This window comes from Poecilia mexicana, unplaced genomic scaffold (assembly GCF_051168715.1).
Source record: "Poecilia mexicana isolate PSO_F unplaced genomic scaffold, ASM5116871v1 scaffold_4, whole genome shotgun sequence".
NCBI classification, from domain to species: domain Eukaryota; kingdom Metazoa; phylum Chordata; class Actinopteri; order Cyprinodontiformes; family Poeciliidae; genus Poecilia; species Poecilia mexicana.
This window is the reverse complement of record NW_028263373.1, coordinates 18,056,983-18,075,256: the sequence shown is the minus strand read 5'-3', so window position 1 is coordinate 18,075,256 and position 18,274 is coordinate 18,056,983. Positions and strand designations below refer to the sequence as shown.

General features: G+C 39.0%; 1 protein-coding gene across 2 annotated transcripts in view; it reads left to right on the top strand.

The window, feature by feature from the left end:
• The window catches only part of ptprsa (protein tyrosine phosphatase receptor type Sa), a 245,785-nt gene that overhangs the window by 213,253 nt on the left and 14,258 nt on the right, over positions 1-18,274 (top strand). For both annotated transcript variants that reach the window (XM_088005040.1, XM_088005041.1), the window contains 8 exons: positions 1,708-1,831; positions 4,638-4,813; positions 6,851-6,970; positions 9,870-10,024; positions 10,835-11,120; positions 14,601-14,779; positions 14,863-14,989; positions 15,096-15,221. In XM_088005040.1, coding sequence (XP_087861166.1) covers positions 1,708-1,831; positions 4,638-4,813; positions 6,851-6,970; positions 9,870-10,024; positions 10,835-11,120; positions 14,601-14,779; positions 14,863-14,989; positions 15,096-15,221 — 1,293 coding nt within the window. The remainder of the gene's footprint in view (positions 1-1,707; positions 1,832-4,637; positions 4,814-6,850; positions 6,971-9,869; positions 10,025-10,834; positions 11,121-14,600; positions 14,780-14,862; positions 14,990-15,095; positions 15,222-18,274) is intronic.

The window sequence follows — 18,274 nt, the reverse complement described above, 5'->3', positions numbered from 1 at the left end:
TAGGCAATGCAAGGCTTCTCTTCTCGGCAGGGGTTGCCGTCCACTGATAGGCACTATATCACAGATCAGGAAGAAGACAGGGAAATTATAGTTTTACTGGGCAAATTGGATTTTATTTCCTACCGTTTTTGGACATTTACGTTATTTCTTTCCTTTATGTGACTCTTTAATAGAAACATATAAAACATAGATACGCTCACAGTTTTCAGGCAAATTGTGTGTAATCGGAAAATCTTTCACATCGGATAGACACATTGCAGAAATAAAAGCAAAAAGTAAAGCAATAGTATTAACAGAAGAGATATCTGCATTTCTGGGAGAGCATGAAGAGAAAATTGGAGGTCAGAGAGAGTCTTTTATAAAATGTACCACCTTGGTAAAGACATTTGTGGCACATTCAGATCTTATAAGGTAACATGCAATGTTGCGTTCCTTAGAGGGAAACTTGGCAAGATTTTCAGCCACATTATTTGGAAATTTAAAAATCTGTTTTGAATGAAGTAAAAGCCTCACATAATTTTATTTTAAAGAACTTGTTATAAGTGTAGATTAATGTAATGTGGATTATAAGTCAATCTAAATAAATTAGAATGTCATAAAAAGTTTATTTATTTCAGTAATATACAAAGTTATGGATTTATTTCACACAGAAAGATATATACCACTCGTATACGACTTAGAATTTTGAGTTAATTTTAATTTTATAATAATGCCCTGCAGCTGATGACGACCCACAATTTCAGTTTGTTAGACAATTTGGACGTTACAGAAGACCCATTAAAAAATACAGATTTTTAATAAGAAAATCTCAGCCTCCTGAAAATGATGTCAATGTGAAGAACATTATAATCAGTACTGTAATAGATCGTATTACAAGTGCAGAAAGGACGCTACGAATCGGATGCCAGCTTCAGTGTCATTAGTGGCTAATAGTTGAATCTTATCTGTCACTGTTTCTTTCTTCTACCAAGTGCCCACAACGCGGCACACATCTCAATAAGTTCCAGTTTGAGAACTACTGCGGATGTATTACATCCGCAGTAGTTCACTTCACCAGACAAAGTCACATGCTGGCAGCAACAGTACTCAGACATACTTCATTTTGCCTAGAAACATTGTTACGCTGCTCCACCACTAATTAGGAGGTCAGGATAAGGAAGCTGTGTGGAGAAAATATATGGGGTAGAAACCATCCATAAATACAAGCTGTGGCTCAAACGCAGTAGAATCTTGTCACTATGATAATTATATGCAGTTTGGCCTCAGTCTTTCCCTCCAGTCCCTGTTGAAATTATAATTTAACCCTCCATCTCTACACCAAACGTTTACTAGATGCCATACAAACCAGATGTAATGAGATGCTTAATTTTCCTGAAAAGCCACAGAAAGATTTATTGCGAATTCTTGTATTTCAAAGAGGTTTTCGGTGCAGCCTTGTCCCCTCCATCATAGCGGAAGAGATGCTACCTTGATCAATACGGTTATTTGTCACTGTGCACCTGCTACTTCAGCAGCTGCTGTATTTCAAGCAGTCAGAAAGCAGATGTTCAACATAGCAGGATGTTTTTCTTTAAGTGAAATCGCCTCCTCGGTGTCTCTTTCGTCTTTGCGCCACCGAAGCTGTATTGTTGTAGCTCAGCTCCTCTCACGGCTCCTGTGATTACTTCTTTATCTGTGCATGTTTCTGCTATCTCTGCCTCCTATCAGTCTATTGATCCAGGCCAGCAGTTCACCTGGGAGCACTCCAACCTGGAGGTGAACAAGCCTAAAAATCGTTACGCCAACGTCATCGCCTACGACCACTCCCGAGTCATCTTGGCTCCCATCGAAGGTAAGACTCGCCAGCTCTCCCTGCACTCACCACTTTTGAGAGGAGCACATCTACAGGCAGATTACGTTTTGGGTCTAAAATTGGGTGACACGAAGACTTACTGCTAAATCGAATAGAGAATTATTAAAAATGAATCCACACAAAACCACAATACTGAAGCTGAATGGCTAAGCAAACCTGTAACTCCTTGACTCTATGAGCGTATTGTATACCGAGTTGTGTCAGCTCAACGTACTTCGGTACAAGGCACTGTAGCTTGACCTTTTTCACATTTTGTCATGTAACAAGTTTTGTTTTGTTTCACTGCCACAGACACACACTTTACTATATAGTTGTAAACTGGAAAAATAAAAAAAATGAAACCTGGGTCGAGAATTAGATGACATTTAACATAAACACTGCTGGTATATGGTGGTGGCAGTATTATGCTGTGGTGATCCTTTCCTTCAGCATGGACAGGGAATCATGTCAGAGTTAATGGAGGATAAATGGGACTAGAAAGCATAGCAAACCTCCTGAACCTGCTAAAGTCTTTAGTGGTGTGGAGGTCCACCTTCCAGCAGGACAACAGATGTACACACAGCCAGAGCTTTACTCACATGGCTCAGATTAAAAGCCGTGTTTGTGCTAAAACGGCCCAGTCATAGCCGAGGCTTATACCCAATTGAGAAAATTTACGTTCATATACTCTCCATCCATCTGACTGAGCTTAAGCTATATTTCAAAGAAAACAGGCAAAATGTCAGTTTCTCGTTTTATAAAGCTGCTAGGGCCTTTCAAAATGTATGCGCTATTTTATGTCATTCCATTACATAAACCCAGAATGAAATCCTTTGAAGTTTGTGACTGTAATTTGAAAAGAGGGTTTGAATAGTGTAGCGGGGTACAGTGGAGGCAGACTCAGTTTTGTGTGTATAAAACTAGATGAGACGAAGATGACTTTCTCTGTGTAATAAAAACAAAACTAGAAAATATCAACTATAGTTTTAGCCTGCATAAGGACAACAAAGATAAAATTTGTTTTACAAGTATTGTTTTGAATTATTAAGGACCCTGTTGGAATCACACTGTAAACTTGAGGATTTGCTTTAGTTCGACTTGCTTTGTTGCAGCTAAGCAGTTTATGTAAGCAAATTACAGAAACTTGTTTCAGCTCATCACTTCGGCCTGCCCTCACTTCTCACTCTCAAAGGGATCCCGGACTTAAACCAGTGTTTGCAACATCCCATTTGTCTCATCAGATCAACCCACTGCTCATGGCTTCCCTCTAACTGGTCATAGACACTGAGTTCTTCCAATCTGAGAGCCAGAGAATCTCTCCCTCTGACTCCTAAATCTTAAGGGACATTGTCAGAGGTACTAACCCTTCGCTGCTGACGTTGTTCTGGCTCTGCATCACCAGGGGACCGCTGAATTGTTCACAGTAAAGCCAAATTCCAGAGTCCTTTTTTTTTTTTTTTTTTTTTTTTCCCTTTCATCTGAGCTAGCTGCTTGGACTTGATTTCAATATCATGGAGTAGTCAGGCCAATTTGACAGTGCAACAGCATGAATAGCAAAATTAACCGAGAGAAGAAGAATGCGTCATCCATAAATACATAAATTAATCAAGTCTGAAATTTCTATTTTACACTGCAGTGATTTTGCTATTAGTCGCAGCAGAACAATCCATGCAAGCCACCATTCTCTGTTCGCTTAGCTATGACTAAAGCCAAGGCTGCACAGTCAAATTTTACAACGTGGTACCCTTTTTAATTGCATTTCTCTTTCTTTCTTTTTTTTTCTTTTTTTTTCTTTCCTAACATTTTCCTCCTCCTCCTCCTCCATCTCGTTGACTTTTATCAGTTTTTAGGATTCTACTCATTCTCCCTCTGGTTCTTGTCCTCGGCACGTCTCATCTCTTATATTAGCCCAGTCGAGTGTTTTATTGTTTGCTGCTTGAGCGCAAAGACGTCAGCCAGAGAGACGCGTCTCTCTGACACAGATGCCGTCTCGCCAGAGTTTCATAGCAAACCGGAGCGGTGTGGAAGTTAGCCGAATAAATATTGATGTCGTTGGGTCTCATCATTGTCACTGTTAGACTAACTCGCACCACATTATTTTGTCTTGCTTCAAACATTTTGCAAGTTAAATAAACAATCCTTTTGTGATCCCTCAAAAAGGCTTGGGGTAACACCTTCAGCTTAGTGACACACAATCTTTATGAACAGGATTTTTTACTAAACACGACAGGACCATGTGCAGACTGTCATAGTTACTAAAACATTACTCATCTTCTCTAGAAGCAATGCAGAAGGGGTTCTCTTATGTCTACATTGATTAGAGACAAGGTGTTATGGCTCAGATCATGTCTTATTCCTGAGCATCGAATCTGAGGTTTCTAATCAAATCCACAGGCGCTACAGTCATAGAAAAATAAACAATGTAAAAGGAATACAGGTATCTGTTAATGATTGTTTGAGGGTTTTTGGTTGCTAAAACGGAAAAGCAGTTTTTTTTTTTTGTTTTGCATATCTTGAGGTTTGAGAGGTTGTGAAACTGGCTCTACATATTTTAATACATGCATTTAAAAAAAAAACAATTTTGTTTGTTTTTCCTTCTTCAAGTCAATTATTTCTTACTTTCACACATGCGGTTTAATTGGCTTGGTAGCTGTCACTGAATGTGAAAACTGGGAGTTGTTGTGGCAGATGACACAAAACAAGCGATGCTAATAAGGAGCAAAGCAAGGCTAATAAATTGAGCTTGGAAATTAGGCACCACTTTCTGTTTTTTGATCTCTCTTTGTCTTCTCTTTTTTCCATCCAGGCATAACGGGTAGCGACTACATCAATGCCAACTACATTGATGGCTACAGGAAACAGAATGCTTACATTGCCACCCAGGGTCCGTTACCAGAAACGTTCGGGGACTTCTGGAGGATGGTGTGGGAACAGAGAACAGCAACTGTTGTGATGATGACCCGGCTGGAAGAGAAGTCACGGGTAAATCGGTTCAGCTTGGTTTTTACCTGCTGCTCTCTCATGCTCTGGTCAGGGCAAAGTCTCAAGAGAATGGGTTTAAAAAAAACCATGGTTGTTATTACCCAGCAGCCTCCACAACCACGAACAAGGTGAAGACTTAAACGTCTTTTTTTTATGTTCAGTGGAAAACACTAGGAAATGACTACAGCGCCGATAATAATTTCTGTAAAACAAATGTAACTTTTTAACAGTCCACATTTCTAAGCTGTTTTGGCTTTGAATTTCATCCACAAATTCCTGATTCCTGTCTTTAAATATGGCATGACAAAGACAAATTTCTCTTAGCCAGTCTTATAAATGGGAAAGACATTTAGACGACAGTAGAACCTGCCATTGTATTATGGAAGATATTTGTTTCTTTTAGCATTATCTGGCTAAATGGCAATAAACTTCACATTTTAGTTTAAGTCAAGTTAGTTGACAAGGAAAAAACTGAGGAAAACCCCAAGTCATGTTAGGAAACTACTCAAAGATTACTTTTATTTGTAGTCAGTACTGCACATTGGTTGATGTTAGCTATATTGAGGTTATATCTAAGCAAGTAGTTGCACTCTTACTGAGTAGTGCAGGAAGTTATCATTTTATTTTAAGCAACAGAGTGTTCTAGCGTCTTTTGGAGAATGTGGGACCGGAACCTCCCACCACCATCTGTTAATGGTGGAAGTTGGAGGAAAAGTTACCATACAGAGAAACTTGGCATGTATTAGATGCATCATAGTAAGGTTTTTCTTTTTTTAGTCATTTTTGTTTGGCCCAGTGCCGTTACGCAACAGGTTTCTCATTACTTAAAAGATGACAAAAATGTAGGTCTATGATCATGCATTAAAATAGCAAACATGTATGTACACACTTATTCAGCTTTGGAACATGACAACAAGCTGTAATATACAGATTCTGCCAACAAATCCAGGCATAAGTAATAATATTCCACCAATGTAATGCATAATAATGTCATATCTTCCAGTTCCCTGACAAGTACATTTTAATGAGTACATTTTGCTACTGACCCCTCTGTCCTTTCACTCATGATTTTCAATGCAAGACTTCTCTGTGTAATGACGTATTTTCCCCACGTTGCATTGTTACTTTTCCCTCAAAAAAAAAAAAAAGAGGCTTGAATACTTGTTACACTTCTGAATCGACAGTGATAATATCCTACTCTACGAAGGTTTGGGCTAAATGTCAAAAAGCCAACTGCAATGTTTCATCCTGTCAGCTCAAGCCTCTGTCAACATCAAACTCACTCACCCCAGGTGTCTCCGCTCATTCTCCTTTCCCTCCATCCCCTTTTCAGTTGTTTACCTAGCCGCTGTCCCGACATGCGCATTCCTCTCCTGTCAAACGTGATCAGGATTAGCGGGCAGTGTAACTTGAGTGTCAGCTCCAGCAGGAAATGGGTGTGAAAGCTGGAGAGCAGCAGCACATCTCCTTCACTAGCTGTCACATCTCATCAGACGTTTGCAGACGCATCGCGCCCCTTAACTGGATGAATCTTTATTAGGTGGCCTGATGGTCGGTGGGGATCTGCAGTAGTGGTTTCAGATATATGATACTCCCACTGGGCAAGAAAATACAACTAATGCCTTCCGTCATAATAAGAAATCTGAGTAGGATCTATTCCAACAGACCTCACGCTTACCAAGCTGTAGGTGAGACGTTAGTATTTTAAACGCTTTTTGGGTTTGGGAATAGATGAGCTGCTGTGATTGTCATATTCGTTTCCAGGTACGTTGGCGCTTTTTCTCAGAAGTGCATTAGATAGCTTCCCTGGTGTTTGTCACCGCTCCCTGGTGTTTTTGATCCACAGGAGGCCTTGCTTTATGAAAGCTGCACTAGCATATTATATTTGAGTGAATTTATATTTTCTCTCCCTCTGCCTCATTTTTGTCTGTGATGTCAACCCAAGATGAACTTTTATATACAGAATTGGACACACTGCGGCAGACACCTCCATCTGTCCATCAACCTTTGTTTTCTCCTCATTTTTCTTTCTCTCAGATTAAGTGTGACCAGTACTGGCCAAGTCGAGGCACGGAAACCTATGGCATGACCCAAGTAACCCTGTTGGATACAATAGAGCTGGCTACTTTCTGTGTCCGCACGTTCTCCCTCCACAAGGTAAGAGGATATCTCTTTTCAAACAGATACTGTGCAGGAGCCTAAGCTGACGCAACTTTGCACATATCTTAGTTTTGACAGCTATTTCTGTCTGTCATATTGATATTAATTAGCAATGCTAGTTTTAGTAGTGACAATTGCTCCTTTTATTCTTAGTTTTATTTACAGCTTTAGTTGCTTTAGATATTGTGGATTTTTCTGAGGAGTTTTCCCTAAAGCATCGATATACCAACATCCCAATACCTTTTCTGTTGCCTGTGGTTTGTTAGTGGTTTCATGCAAGAGATGCAACTGGAGTGTGTTGGCAATAGAAACACTGACTCAGTCGTAGTTCATGCCTTGTGTTTCACAAACCTCTCAAAGGTTAACCCTGTCGTGCACCCTTTTCCACCACGCTTTTTTTGTTCCACTTAATTTTCCATGAATTTCCTCTGATGCAGCAGTATGTGAAAAGCAACCTTCTTTAGGCAACACCCATTTGTGGCTTACTGGAGCGCATCAATGACAACTGTTAAAGTCATCTTTTGCTTTTTACATTATTTATGGAAAATAAAATTATTGTTCATCATTGGTAAGTCATAATCAGCAAAATTAACAAAACTAAATGCTTGAGTGTGATGAAAAGAATTTTCCATTTTTGATTTGAAATTAAAAAAATGTATATAATCAGTAACATTTTATTGACATAGCTGCAGATTTGTATTTAGCAATATAGATATAGCCATTGGGGTTGCTACTTCATATGTTTTTGCTAAAGAAAAAAAAAGGTTTAAAAAAACAACTAAATATATAAAGAACATTATACTCCGCATTGATGATGCAAAAAAAAAAAACAATAAATAAAAATGTATATACCCTGTCACACAGAATGAAGTGGATGAAATCCATGAAATTCAAAGTCTGAATATTGAATAAAGGTCTCTGGGCACAGCATAAATAAAAACAAAGATACAAAATTCATACAGAGAACCTCAATAAGGCCTACAAACCCTGGGCTGTTTTCTGTTCGGTGCCAATATTCTTTTAGAAAACCCCCCTTTGTCTACGCTGTCTTCCCAATCCACCCCTTTTACCTTGTTTAGCTCCGTCTCTCCTCAATAGATCATCTGTTTATGTGCATCTGCCAAATTGGAGCACTTAGGTAAAGTGAGCAGGAGAGAAACTCAATATACATAATTGGCAGACAGCTCTCATGCTCCTCTGTGTGCACAAAGACCCTCTCTTACACTCGCACACAAGCTCAAACACGCGTGATGTCCCTCACACACACTTGTACACAGGCTGAAATTTGATCCCTTACGCAGACATAGGCACTCATGCAACAACATCCACTTTAACACACATAAAAATAGAGAAGAAATAACCATTAAAAAGACTTATTATTACATGGTGGCTTAAAGTGAAACTGGAAAGGCCAAGATTGTTGCAGACAGATTAGAACATTTCTGAATTTTTCTCTTACCACATGGCATCAAACTGACCTTTTAGGCCATATCGCAAGGGGAACAATGAATGACAAGGGACTGCACACATAGGAAAACATCAGGAGCCTTAGAGTTCAAGCAGCCAGCTTTAAATCCATTTAAATTCTTCTTCTCTGAGCTGCTATCAAACCCACCGGTACACTCCTTTTCCTATCTGCCCTCTCCTTTCCTCCAATATTGAGCCGTCGCTGTGATATCTCACTCAGCAGTTCCCACTTTGGTGGATTTTTTTTTGTAATATATAAGGTAGCAGAGGCAGGCAACCATGCACACACACAGCCAGCTACTGGATAGCTGTATAAATGTGTCCTACAGTGACACAGAATTGTGTCTGCTGACAAATCCTTTGGAAAAGAAATGTAATTTTAAAGAAAAACCAGGAAGCCAGAAACGAGTCACATTCATGTTGCCGACCTCAACCGCAATGCATCAGGAAATATTAGGAAAAAAATAAGGGGTAAAAGGAACTGGGTCAGTTTGCTTTTAATTACCACACTCATTTATTCATTTATTCAGCAAGTAAAATTTCCCTCTGTCAGGAAAACCAGAACTGCTTCAGTGAAAAGCAAACAGTCCCTCTATTAGAGGATCTTATGTGAGTAAAGAGAGAGGAGATCTAAAGCATATTTAATTTTTCATTCTTTGTGTCAGTCTCATAGCAAAAAAAAAAAAACACCCTTTCTCCAGGTCCCAACTAGTAATTTTGAGTGTTTAAGAGTTGATTTTAGGATGCAAGCTGACAGATGAGTGTGTAAAAATAGAAATTAGAAAACAAATGTTGGCTGCACGTTCAGTTATAGTCCGGCGAGATGTCTACAAACTAATACCTGAGGTTTAGTAACGTTTACGAAAATCGGCAAAGGAAATCACTAGACTGGAATCTGATTTATGTTAACCAAGTCGCTTGGTTAACTGCTAACTGTTAACAGTGGTAACAGTTAGCAGTGCAAGTCAGAACATTTCTTTTTTTTTGTTAGCGCCACAGTGTCTTACTGTGTGATGATTTGGCTTATTTAAACTGTCACCTTTAATTTTTGTAGGTGGGAAAAATTTAAGCACATTTTGTGAAAAATAAATTAGTCAAGTTTTTGAAAAGCGATGTGTCTCTTGTTGTGTATTCTGGTTTTGTACAGTGCGTGTGTATTGGGATGAAGGTTGTAAAACTCTGTGTTCTCCTGCATCAGGGCTGAGTAGCTGAAAGTCCTCTTTTTTTTTCCTCCATATTTTATAATCACTGTGATCATTTAGGTAGGATGTCACATTAGAGGTGACGTAGATCTCATTGAAGAGGACAAAAAGCACAAAATATTTTCTTATTGAAAATAAGAAAAAAATATTAACAAGAATATTAAGAATATTAACCTCCGTTGCTTGTTTTTTTGTTTGTTTGTTTTTTGTTTTTTGTTTTTTTACAGAATGGCTCGAGTGAGAAACGGGAAGTTCGTCAGTTCCAGTTTACAGCGTGGCCTGACCACGGCGTGCCGGAGTATCCAACCCCCTTCCTAGCTTTCCTCCGTAGGGTGAAGACGTGCAACCCACCTGATGCTGGACCCATCATTGCTCACTGCAGGTCATTAATCATGTTCTAGTATTAGAATATGATCTGCAATGCAAATTATTTTAATTTGCACAGGAATCCCAAAATGAGATGGTTGAAATTTAAGAGAAATTTAAAGCAGCCTCTGCGCTTGCTGAATAATGTGCCTCTCTTCTACCTTTTCTTTTTTCATTTAATTAATTTTTATGTCTTTCATATACACCCATCAAACAGATTGGCAGAGCTCCATCCTATACATATTTTATAATGCATTACATAACAGACTTCATCCAAGCTCACACTCCATTTTTTTATGCTCTCCTGATATTTGTTTCATCATTCTTCTCTGCTGCATCATTTTATATGCTCTTATTTTCCCCCAACTGTTTTTATTTTTCCTCTTTCTGTCAAATGTCTCACGGAAATCCTTCCCTGATTTTTTTTTCCTCTCCCTTTTCACTCCTTAGCGCTTCCTCCTTAAATCAGCTATATTTCTCTAATGGCTTATTCAAATTGAAACATTCCTTTTTGTCAAGATAAGAAGGTTTCAGTGAGTCCAAAGCACTGCACAATAAATCTGAAATGTGACAACTTGCCATGCTGAGTCTCCATCACTTTCCTCATGTTGTATTATATTTAGTTTTTTTTTATCCTTGTTGTATTCCCTCTTTCATCATGAAGGTGATTTGTTTTTTGTTTTTTTTTTCCTTACTCTAATTTGATTATTTTAACTACAACAGCTCTTTGTATTGGAATTATGTTTAGCACCACAATTCAACAAGAGCATTAAACCATGGATTCAAAATATATTAATCTGTCTTTATATTCTTCCTTCCACTTCAGTGCCGGCGTCGGCAGGACGGGCTGCTTTATAGTAATCGACGCAATGCTCGAGCGCATCAAGCACGAGAAGACGGTCGACATCTACGGCCATGTGACGCTGATGCGCTCGCAGCGCAACTACATGGTGCAGACAGAGGACCAGTACAGCTTCATCCACGACGCGCTGCTGGAGGCGGTGGCCTGCGGGAACACGGAGGTGGCTGCTCGCAGCCTGTACTCCTACATCCAGAAGCTGGCCCAGGTGGAAAGCGGCGAGCACGTCACCGGCATGGAGCTGGAATTCAAGGTACTAAATGGTTTAACGATCATCTAATTAACCTGCTTCCAACGTAACGCCTTTTACATTTGGTGTAAAAGAGATGTGGGCAGTTCCTCTATTTTTAATTCAACTGCCCAAACCGGCTGACCCTAATCCAGGTTATGAACTGCATCAATGGACTGCACGGAGATGCATTGTGGTGATGATGTGCTGAAGTTGGAGTGACGGAAAGGGTAGGAGGTTCTTAAAGAAACAGAGGCCAATTTTAAGGCATCACAGCTATGATCCATCTTAAATTTCTTTTAAGATGCTTTTTATATAGCCAGTATTTTCTTAATGACTGAGCGTAACATAATTACTTAGATCGTGCTATAAAATTGCACTATATGCTTGTAAAATACATAATACCTTCGCTTTAATTGACAATGACTCTGGTGGCTGGAGCCAAACCTTCGAGCCAGAATTCGCAGCTGTCAGTTACTTAATGGAAACAAAACAGGTTTAAGATGTTTAATAACATCTGCATCACCGCTGGTAAAACAAGAATTTGATAGTTATAAAAAAAAAAAGGATAAAAGCCTGAAGTAATTGAGGTGGACTACAGGGAATTTTTATAAAGACTTTTTTTTTCCAAGTTGGTCTTATCTTACAAATGCTGGTGCATTATAGGGATTTGTAGAAAGCCATGTTAGCTCTCACACTGGATGGAGTTTGGTTGTAAGTTTAGCTAAGTCTGGAGGACTTCACAGAAGTTGAGCAGAGAGAATAATTCTGAAAGAAGTCATTTTTTGGTGGGAGAGCTGTCAGGCGATCACTTTGCTGTATGTGCATAACTAATAAGTCTGAGCATGAAGCTTTCTGTGCACATAATCTGCTTGCTGAAAGTATTCATCAAAATTCAGTACAGAAGTTTCAAAACATACAGAAAAAGAGCTAACAGTGCTATTGAGATTCACTCTAATTAAACAGAAAAGATTCTTTTCAGTCCAACAGCTGAGTTTTAATTGGGACCGGGATGCAAACACGAAGACAAAGGTTCTCTTTTATTTTCATCTGTGATGACGTTGGTAATTTTTGGCGAATTTACATGAAAAACTCAAAAAACAAAAAGCAGCCCACAATGAAGTGGCAAATAATTAATGAATTCTGTATGATTATAAACTTCTAATTAAAATATGTATTATATTATGACATTTTTCTGTGTCCTCGTTGCTAAATACGTCTGTTTTATTCAGATTCTGCTTCTTACAGTTACCACAAGTATTTTTTTTTTGTGCCAGGATTGTGCGTTTCCATAGTTAGAATAAGGACTTATTTCTAAAAAAAAATGTGTCTGGCTTTTTAGATGTTTCTGAAAGAGATTCTGAAGGTTGCAATTCGGTTTTGTGCTCATGATGGTTATTTTTATGCAGCCGTCTGCACACTGTTCTTTGCACACCTCCAGCACCTCAGAGTCTGTTAAATCTTTCGGAACGTCTTTAGCTGTCAGCCAGGGTTTTAATTTCTCTTTCTGGCAGTATGACTAGTTTTCTCTTGGAAAGTTTTTCAAGTCAGGCAGACCCCTTCTTGACCTCCACGATGCAAGTGAATGTGCATTTTTTTTACATTTTTTTTTTAATTATGTTTCAAGCTCAGGAAATGAACCGTTAAAAATGTTTATTCATTTTCAAAGCGGTGTGGGATTCATATGCATCGATTGCTATAATTTTGCGAATGCTTTGGCTGCTTTTTAATTGAGCTGCTGATTGTTGGAGCATGGTTTTAGGAGTCAAGTTTTGGGGCTGGATTTTTAAAAAAAATGACGATGCTTACATTTCTCAAACCATTTAAACTTTTTGATTGTGCTTTACTTCTTGTGGAGAGGTTGAATCTACATGGCTGTTGCATAGAAGGCAGCAAATCAGCTTATTGGTAATCCAGCAACTCATGCAATCAGCCGAAAGAGTAAACAAATATTGAGACAAATACCTCAACATCGCCAATGCGTGCAGAACACATTTAGCTTATCTGGCCAACTTTATAGAAAAAAAGAGCTGGCAACCATGACTAGAAGGAATGTTTCTGGTTTACTGGCTTGTAGGTCTGGGTCATATTGCTGTGCATGGTCTGGTATTTTTTATGGGTCTAACTCTATGTAGTTTGACTCCCTTTAGGTGGTTATGTAAAAAACACATTTAATAAAAACAATGTAAGGTGGAGGCAAGAAAGGGGAGTAATAAAAATCCAGGACAAAGTTCAATCTACAAGACAAAAGTAAGTCTTAAGGAGCAAGTTAACGTAAAGACAGAACAATGCTCACGTATAAAAATATGAAACATACCCCTCATTGCAGGATAGTGATTTGCCAATTCAGTTTTCTTTCCATATTTTGTCTTAACTATAATAAATTATATTTGAAATCCTTACTTGTGGGGTGTCGTGTAGTGTATTAGTAGAGCAGATAGAGGCTACGGTCCTCTGTGAAGCCGTAGTCGGTCCCCGAACATGGGACCTTTGCTGCATGCTTCCCCCCCCCACACGTCTTTGCCCACTTCCTGTCAGTTTGCTTTGAAAGACCGGCACCCACTGAAGTTCAAATGCTTCAGTCTACATGAAGATGCCTCTTCTGTTTTATTTGTTCTCCTCGGGCTGCTTGTATCTTCGACGCTATACTTTTCTTTGTTAAAAACTATCTCTATGCTGACTGACAATGCTGTATGCAGTTTGCTGGCTAACAAGCAAGCAGGCATGACACAAATGCTCTTTGTTGAGATATCGAAGCGCATCGGGGTTGTGGGGGGGGGGCGATTATAGGAAATTGCTGACCCCCAAAGTCCATCTGGGGTTCTTCTGTTGATGCAGCAGCACCACTTTTTGTTTTGATCACTTTGTGATGTGTGTCTGTGTGTGTGTGTGTGTTTTTCTTTACTGAACATCCCCATCTTTTATGCACACATACGAGGCTGGTGTTATCAAAGGCACTAGTGACCCACTTTTAGAGGAGTTTTCTGTTTCATACACACTTGATGCGGAGGCTTGTTAGTCAGGATGTGCGTCGCATTTTCACTCTTTGCATCTGACCCAGCGGGACCTTATAAGTCGCAAATAGGGACAAAGTTTTTGAATTTCCTCCAGTTTTTTAAATAAATAATATCCCTTTGAAGTTGGGCCATTGTCGCTAAAGCATGGGTGAAAGACTCGATTAAGATTGGCTCTGCTTTATTACCTTCTTTCTTTGATATTTTAGGCTCTTTATCTGCCTGTTTTTCTCTCCCTTTTTCTTTACATTTAATCTTTTCCCAATTCTCCTCTTTTCTCTCTCTTAGTATCTCATTTTTTTACCTTTATTTCTAACTAGCATGGCTGCAGCCTCTTCCTTCTATCATTTTCTCGTTTTCTTTTCGACCCATTTTTTTTTTTTTTGTTCTGTCAGAATTTCATTTTTGAGTGTGTTGTTTTCAACCTCTCCCTTTGCAAGATATTTTTTCCCTTACGATATTAAACTGTCTCCACATCTTCCTCCTCCAGCGTTTGGCCAACTCCAAGGCCCATACATCACGCTTCATCAGTGCCAACCTTCCCTGCAACAAGTTCAAGAACCGGCTGGTCAACATCATGCCGTATGAGACCACCCGCGTATGTCTGCAGCCAATCAGAGGCCTGGAAGGGTCTGACTATATCAATGCTAGCTTCATTGATGGATACAGGTGAGAGAGCTGGAGCAAACAGATGAGATGAGATCACAACAAGGTAAATGTAAATGGTTTCATGATGGTTTTATTGTAAACAGGCAACAGAGGGCATACATCGCCACGCAGGGCCCTCTAGCAGAGACTACAGAAGACTTCTGGAGAATGCTCTGGGAGAACAACTCCACTATAGTAGTCATGTTGACCAAACTTAGAGAGATGGGCCGGGTAAGCATTATATTATGTTGCAATTCAAATAAAGCAACAACAACTTGGTCAAAAAAAAAAAAAAAAAAATTTACTCAACTGATGATGAACACTTTTGTTCCTACAGGAAAAGTGTCACCAATACTGGCCGGCAGAGCGCTCTGCCAGGTATCAGTACTTTGTGGTAGATCCCATGGCGGAGTATAACATGCCTCAGTACATCCTTCGGGAGTTCAAGGTCACAGATGCCAGGGTGAGAAATACACTTCTTAAGGATGTATTTGATGGGATTTTATTCCTTATTTCCTTTTCTAAAGAATAAACATTTTATTTTTTTATCCATTAGTTTTATTTATTTATTTTATCTGTTTTATATTTTCCAAAAAGGACATTTCACAACTTTTTGTGGACATGATATAACTTTGAATTTTGGCTTTGAATGTGATATTCAAAAGACCAGGACAAATGACTTTGTCTCCTTGTTTTTAATCAGTTATGCTTTCTTTCTCAGATAAAACTTACTTTTCAATGAAATTATTTCATAGGACATTGTAAAGGTAATACTACAAAAACAAAACGATGTCAGATTTGCCTAAAAATAAGAAGATGTCACAGCGTCTATGTGAATGATAAGAGATCTGGATCCAACTTACAGCTTTTCTTCTGACATGTGTAAACCTGTTGTACACCACTTAAATTCTACCTCCTCAGTATGATTTTTGCACCAATTAGATCAGACAGAAGAAATGTTGCAAAGAATCTTTTTCTTCAAAAGCACTGTGATTTATCCAGTGACTTTGCAGGTAATGTGATGGGTAGTTGCAGGAGTAGTCTTTACATTGACAATGAGTCATACATCTAATCACAGGCATCTTGCGCATTGAGAGAAAACTCTGACGTGAGAAAATTATGCTTAGCCTCTGTTTTAACACACACAACAAGATGTGCACGCACACATTCACAAAATCATGCACCGCTATTTTTAAACACTTAACAGGACTGACCTTCTCATCACCTGCCGATCCAAATGCAATTTGGTGTTTTCACCATAAATTCATACCTGCACCGTCTTGCGTGATATAAACCAAACACATTTCACATGCGTGCAATTGGTTTAGCATAACTTATAAACAAATTGTCTTAAGGACTGGCCTCTGTTTCCATTTCAGAGGTTTCTTGCGGCAGGCGAAATTATCACACTGCTCAACTGTAGCCAAGAGACAGTCTGAGCTTATCGCTGTTATGGAAACAAAGCGGAGAGATGAAGACGATAGTAGTGTGAACCGAGCTCTGTATGTGTGTGTGTGCGTGCGGGTGGGTTTGTGAAGATAGCCCCATTTTACTATGCATGCATGCACATGTGAAGGTGTTTTTTAGGTTGCATTTAATCGCACATACCATACCAGAGGTTTGCTTGTTTTTGCGAATTGTACGTGTTGCCACATGCCTCTGCACAGCAAGAGTGTAGACTTCATGCGGTAATGGCATAGACTCTACGCCTCAACACTTGCATCTCGAGAGGCAGTCACGTATTTAATCACACAATTTGACACGCCATGTGGGCCTTCAGGTTGTGTGTTAAATTTTCCTCCTTTTTTAGGTTTTTCTGCCTCTGTATTTTCTCCAGCGTGCTCGGATTATTGTGTAATTGTCTTTGCCCCCCTTTCATTGTTAATCCTTCTGCTGAGACAAAATGTTTTTTAAGGGGAAAAACAAAGGCACCGAAAGGAAAAAAAAAACACATTTGATGGGTCATAAAACATGGAGCGAAACACGAGACGATAAACAAAGAGAGTCGGAACACGGAGCTTAACTCATTATGATCACCGTGTTTGTCAAGTGCGGTAAGGTAGGGGAGCGCATCTTGGTGGCAGCGGTGCAGAAGCAAACAGTACAAGAAGGCAGATTCAAGACAGCAATTATGCATATCCTTTGACATACAGTAGCTTCGCACGTACCTTCGCCATCTGTAGTACAAGGGAATCAGTGGCTTATGGAAAAAAGTAAACCAAATACTTGTTTTCTTCTTTTAACAATCCTGGCTTTTCCCCTTCATGGCACGATAGTTTTTTTTGTTTTTTTTATAGGTTTTCTGTATAGGTTTTCAGGTATTAACAATGAATATCCAGTATTGCACCTGAAGTGTATTGTAGTCCGAGTGATTTCGGTTTGGAGAACTACTAAAATGTTTTGGTTTTTAATGATAAGACTGCATGCTTTTGAACAACTTCTGCAATCTGTTGAAACACAACAGTGCAAAACAGATTTTGCTAAGTCTACCCTGGCTAAATATACTTTGGTTTTATGTCAGTTCACCCTTAGCCTTTACATTATTTAAATAAATTATTGTAAAAATGATTACATTCTCTCATATATTTGAATTGAATTGTTTGTTTCAATCAGTCAGTCAATCAAGTTTGTTTGTGTAGCACATTTCAGCAGCCAGCTTCTTTTACTACCTATTAAAAAAAGTGGATATGAAGAAAGACCAACACTGCAAAGCACAAAATGTGAAATGGGTTTATATATACAGAAAGAAAAATGATCATTGGTTTGTTAAAGTGGTTAAGGAATGTTCCTCTGTAGGGTATGGTTTTGGTACCAAACTCCTTTCGCAGATGGTGCCAGATTTTGATTTGTTAATTTATTTAATAACGATCTTATTCCGTTAAAAAAGCAGGTTATCTGAAAGACAAAAGAACCTCCTATTTTGCAGTTTTGCCGACTTTGCCGTCTCAGTGTGTATTTATATGTAGTGGGACTGTATGACAATGGCACAACGTATCTGCCTTGAAGTCTGTTGTGCAGAGAGGTGAGAAACTACAAGAGAAATGAACACCTGGTTGTCTTAATTACTGGTGGCATCAAGCAGAGAGCCTGTCTGTATAAAACTGCTTGTCTCTGCTGACTTTCTTGACTAATTTGTTCTACCTTTGACAACTTGAAAAGAACTTTCCTTCACTAGGACAAAAGTATTGACTGTGCGCTCTGTCGCACTGTATAATAAGCTCTCGAAAAAAACCTAGTTCGCTCCCTATGTCCCCATGCAATCCTGCCTCAATTTCAAAATGTGTTCAGATGTTTTTGTTTGCATACAATGCTCCGTCTGTGTCCTGTTGTAAAACTGTTAGAGAAATGTGTTTTTTTCACAGTTTTTCTTTTTTAGTTTTTTTTTCTTTTTGTTGTCCAAGCTTTCTTCCTGAGTTGTTCTTGCCTCTCACCTCCTCCTTTGTGCAAACCTATCAGGCTGCCTTATTGATCACATCGCAGGATTATCCTATTCAACACAGTGAAGTCTCGGAGAAG